This window comes from Canis lupus, chromosome 21 (genome assembly GCF_048164855.1).
Source record: "Canis lupus baileyi chromosome 21, mCanLup2.hap1, whole genome shotgun sequence".
Classification (NCBI taxonomy): domain Eukaryota; kingdom Metazoa; phylum Chordata; class Mammalia; order Carnivora; family Canidae; genus Canis; species Canis lupus.
The window spans coordinates 44,900,103-44,905,079 of record NC_132858.1 but is presented as its reverse complement, the minus strand read 5'-3'; the positions used below and the strand labels follow the sequence as shown (position 1 = coordinate 44,905,079).

Sequence of the window (4,977 nt, the reverse complement as noted above, 5' to 3'; positions counted from 1 at the left end):
CTCTCTCTGTGACTATCATAAATAAATAAAAATTTTTAAAAAATATCATATACCTTGAAAAAGAAATCTTGCTTTATATAACATGCTTTTTAAATTAAAAACAAAGTATATCATTAGAGAAATATACAGTGTCCTACTATTATAATCAATAAAATGCTATTTGCACTACAAACAAGATGTACAAAGTTACAATAAGCACATTATTACCTAACTCTCTTTACAGTATGAGCAAAAAACTTGGGTTGTTTGCTTACTAATTTAATATAAAAATCAGGAGCTTTGCAGCACTGGAAGAAATTCTCTGGGAAACGAACTAGGGGTGTTGGAAGGGGAGGAGGGCGGGGGGTGGGAGTGAATGGGTGACGGGCACTGGGGGTTATTCTGTATGTTAGTAAATTGAACACCAATAAAAAAAAAAAAAAAGAAAAAAAAAGAAAAAAAAAAAGACTTTGATCACTTGACATCCCAGAGGAAATCAAAAAAAAAAAAAAAAAAGAAATTCTCACAAATGTTTTCCCTGTTTCCTTTTAAAAGAGAATTCCAATTATTCTTTTCTTAAGAGATTATCCATGAACATATTATTCTTACTCGAAACTAGCACAAGAGGAAATGATTTAAACATTTGTGTTTCAGTTGGAGATCAAATTGTAAAGGGATCTAGTATATATTATTTCAATCATTAAATTAACATTATGTAGTCAAGTACCATTCCAGCGTTCAAATGACATACCCTTGAAAACCATGATGTTTTGTTATATATTTTGACCTTATATCTACAAGAAATTCTGGAACCATATCTGTTAACTTTATACCAGTTTTTTATGACTTTTTTCAGCAGGTGAAATCAGAAAACTATGGAGTACTACAAAATTCAGCAGGCTTGTAGGGCAGATTCACATTTGGAGGAAGATGCTAAGAATCAAAATATGGTGTCTTCTTAGTCCGGCTTCAACTTCAAATGAAAGTATAAATATAATATATAAATATATAATAAGCTCAATATAAGCTTATTATAATATAAGCTCAATATAAAATGAGCTTTTAGTGAACATTTCCTAAAGTAAAACAGAATTCTGACCAATGCATTACTTGATAAGTTTATTTAGAAGCATTTCTGAAAATAATATATTTTTAAATTAAAAATTTTGGAAATTTTGCCATTTTGTTTCTAAATTCAAGGCATTGTAAATAATTTGGAGGTGCAGCTTTAAACACTACTGTTCTCAAAATCCTGGAGTGGTTTAGTTACGAGAATAAGATGTTCTATAAAACCAGAAATTGTGGCACCTGAGTGGCTCACTCAACTAAGCACCTGGCTTCCCCTCAGGTCATGATCTCAGGTCCTGGAATTGAGTTCCACATTCAGGCTTCTTAGTAAGGGGAAAGTCTGACTGTCCCTGTCCCCCTGTCCTTACCCCCACTCCTGCTCTTGCTCTCTCTCTCTCTCTCTCTCTCTCAAATAAATAAATAAAACATTTAGAAAACAAAACAAAACAAAACAACAGAAATCAAGAAGATCTCCAGTACTCAAAAGTAGTCATGGGATCCAATTTGAAACTAAAACATCAACTTGATAGGTTGTCAAGTATGCATGGAAATAGACTCCCATTCAAACAAGTGACTGTGTATTGTTTAAAAGTGCCACATATTAATCTAGGCCCTGCTGCTCAATAGCTGTGACTTTGGTCAAGTTACATAACCTCTAGAACCTCTTTTCCCATGTAAACAAAGAACAGTACCTTATAACCCACTGTGGTAGAAAGGCCATAATAAACACTAATTTTATGGCAACTTGCCTTGCTTTTCTATGTGCTGGGGTGTTCCAAACCACACAATGTTCATGTTTCTCTTATAGCGTTTTAATTGTTATCCATTTTCTCCCACAGATAAAAATCCTGATGAAGACATTCCCCCCAAGCCCACAGTTTTTCTTCCTTCAATTACTGAAATTAAAGACCACAACACTGGAACATATCTTTGTCTTCTTGAGGATTTTTTCCCTGATGTTATCAAGATTGACTGGAAAGAAAAAGATGATAAAACAGTTCTGCAATCCCAGCAGGGAGATACCATGAAGACTAAGGACACATACATGAAATTCAGCTGGCTGACCGTGACTCAAGAATCAATGGCTAAAGATCACAAATGCATGGTCAAACATGAGAGGAATAAAGGAAGGGTTGACCAAGAGATCGATTTTCCTTCAATAAACAGAAGTATGTGCACGTAAATATGAATATAACCTTCTAGAACCCTTGTTTCTAAGGGAAAAACTCTACCTTTCTGTCAAGTATTTTTTAAGATTATTTATTTATTCATTTGAAGAGAGAGAGCGAGAGAAAGAGAAAGAGCAAAAGTAGGCAGAATGATAGGCAAAGGGAGAGGGAGAGGAAGAAACAGACTCCCCACTGAGTAGGGAGCCAGATGCTGGGCAGAATCCCAGGATCCTGTTCTCAAGCCGAAGGCAAACACTGACTGAACCACCCAGGCACCCATTTGTCAAGTATTAATGAAAACAAGCAATTAGAAATTTTTCTTTAGTGTTGTTAACTTTTAATGGTAGCATAAATGTGCTGCTATTTCCCCAGAGAATTATAGTAGAATGGACTTCAGAACATACAAAAAAAAAAAAAAAAGAAAAATTCACTTAGCCTTTCTCACCTGTTTCATCATCCAAAATATTAATGTCACAGTGATGTTTTTTATAGTCATTTCATGATTTTATGAAACAATCCATGTGAAAGCACCTAGTAACCTTGCACACCATAAATGCTCAAAAGAGAGTCCACTTTTGATGATTTTACTTGATCAGGAAATAAGACCAATTGTACATCTTTCAAGAATGTTCTACTCAGGGATGCCTGGGTGGCTCAGTGGTTGAGCATCTGCCTTCGACTCAGGGCATGATCCTAGGTTCCTGGGATGGAGTCCCGCATCGGGCTCCTCTCAGGAAGCCTGCTTCTCCCTCTGCCTGTGTCTCTGCCTCTTTCTCTCTGTCTCTCATGAATAAATAAATAAAAATATTTATTAAGAAAAAGAATGTTCTACTCAGCAGTTAAAGCCCTTATCACTTCAATCTCGCTCTACTCAAACATTAACAATGAATTATAGGGACAAAAAGGTATTCATTTGTTGGAGCTGGATCACCGCTCCACCAGAAATAGTACTTTGGCTTCTGAGGTTTTAGTATGGTCTTGGGTATTTCGGACATGAATTTTATATACCAGCATAAGGGGAAATTTAGTAAGTAAGGATTGGGTGAGGCTAATGTGTACATACATTCTTCATTCTACACAAAGAATGCATTTCTTACTATTGGTAAATGCTGCTCTTCAAACATGTATTGCAATATCGGCATGTGCCAGACCTGGAAGGAATGCAGGATGAACTACTCTCCCAAAAAGGATCACACAGCAAAGCAAATATACTTTTTCTAATCAGTCTGGGTCACTCATGATTCAGGCATCGTGTCCCAAAGGAGTGCCATTGGTGCAAACATTAGTCACATTTCAACAGTGTGGGCAGACAATTGAATGTGCCCTGGCCTGCTGTGATCCAGTAACTCACTAGACTCAGAAGTCAAGTCCTGAAATATTAATATACAGACCAAGGTCCCAGAGACCCAATAAGGAGGAACAAGTTTGGATTTTCCTTGTGCTTAACAAGCACTTTTTAAGCAGTGGGGAACAAGCACATAATAAGACCTGTGAAGAGCTTTGCTATATACAAATCTGAATTTCTGAAGGAAGTCTTTGTGTTTCTGGAGTGTTGAAAAAAACCCACGGACCCAAAAAGGAAACACTTGGCTCACGGCCCCAAGTCACTAAACCAAGACTTAATACCTAACCCAAGTGTAATTTCAACCCCCAGAAGAGTAACCTTTAACCAGTCCACATGGGAATTTCCTGTTCAGCCCCAGGAAGTTTCCTGATTGACCCTTTCTTCACCTTGGGAGAGTGGCCTTGCCTAAAACAATGGATTATTTGCTAAGAATTCCCTTTTTTCCACTCACACTCTATTGTAAAAAGTGTTCCATCCCCATAGTCCTTTAGAGCTCCCTTTTATTTGCTAGATGACCTTAGTCATAAATTGATCCATTAATAGAGTCATTAGATCTTTAACATTTACTTGGTTAAATTTTTGTTCTTTACCAGTTTTGGTGGCAGCGATTCAATCCAATATGGACTCCCAGAGGCATTCAGAGACAAGGAGGAAGAGACAGGTGGTAACTGTGAGCCCTCTAAGTTCACAATCTTTCTCAACTGTTCCAAGCACTGTGGGTGAGTTCTCCCTGGTTCCAAGCTCCACTCTCTGGGTTTTGACTTCTAATCTGATCGGCTTTGCTTTACGGGGAAGATCAGCTTAGGCTGGCAGAGTGTTATGCCTGAGTTCAGTTGAGTTAGCATGTTTGTAGGCATGTTTGCATAGAGTACAACTGAACAAGCAGAAGGATATGCCCAGAGCCAAGCCCCTAACCTTTCAGAACAAATTCCTGAGATGGAAATCTCAGCAAGATTTCAGGGGAATTGTTGGTGGTGCACACAGTCTTCTTGTGGCCAGAACTCAGTAACATCTCTTACTGCCCATAGACTAATGTGCACCTAATTGATTGTCTTCATTTGTGTAGATAAAGGCCACTGCTAACAGGGAAAGGTGGAAAAAACTACAGCAATAGGTGGGCATGAGTCAAGCATTTAGAGGCTGTTAAAGCATTCGATACTTCAAGAACACACCCCTGATAGTAGTAGCTGGTCAGGAAATGGGGTGGATCAGCACTACGTCACCCATCAACCTCACGAAAACTTCTGGGCAAGGAGCCACACTCTGAAATACCCACAATCCCCAATTTCAGGACACAACCATTTTAGGTGTTAGTTTAGCTCTGAGAAGTCCAATGTCTTAGCTAATGGGATCCTTAAATTCTAAAGAGTCAAACACATGACTTTCCAATGCACCTATTAATTTTTTATTTAAAAC

At 37.8% G+C, this 4,977-nt stretch overlaps 1 gene segment (V, D, J or C); it reads left to right on the top strand.

The window, feature by feature from the left end:
- LOC140613128 (T-cell receptor gamma chain C region DFL12-like) overlaps nt 1-4,977 on the top strand; it is a 45,835-nt gene that overhangs the window by 32,796 nt on the left and 8,062 nt on the right. The window contains 2 exon segments of the C gene segment in view: nt 1,887-2,216; nt 4,155-4,280. Of these exon segments, the coding sequence occupies nt 1,887-2,216; nt 4,155-4,280 (456 nt within the window).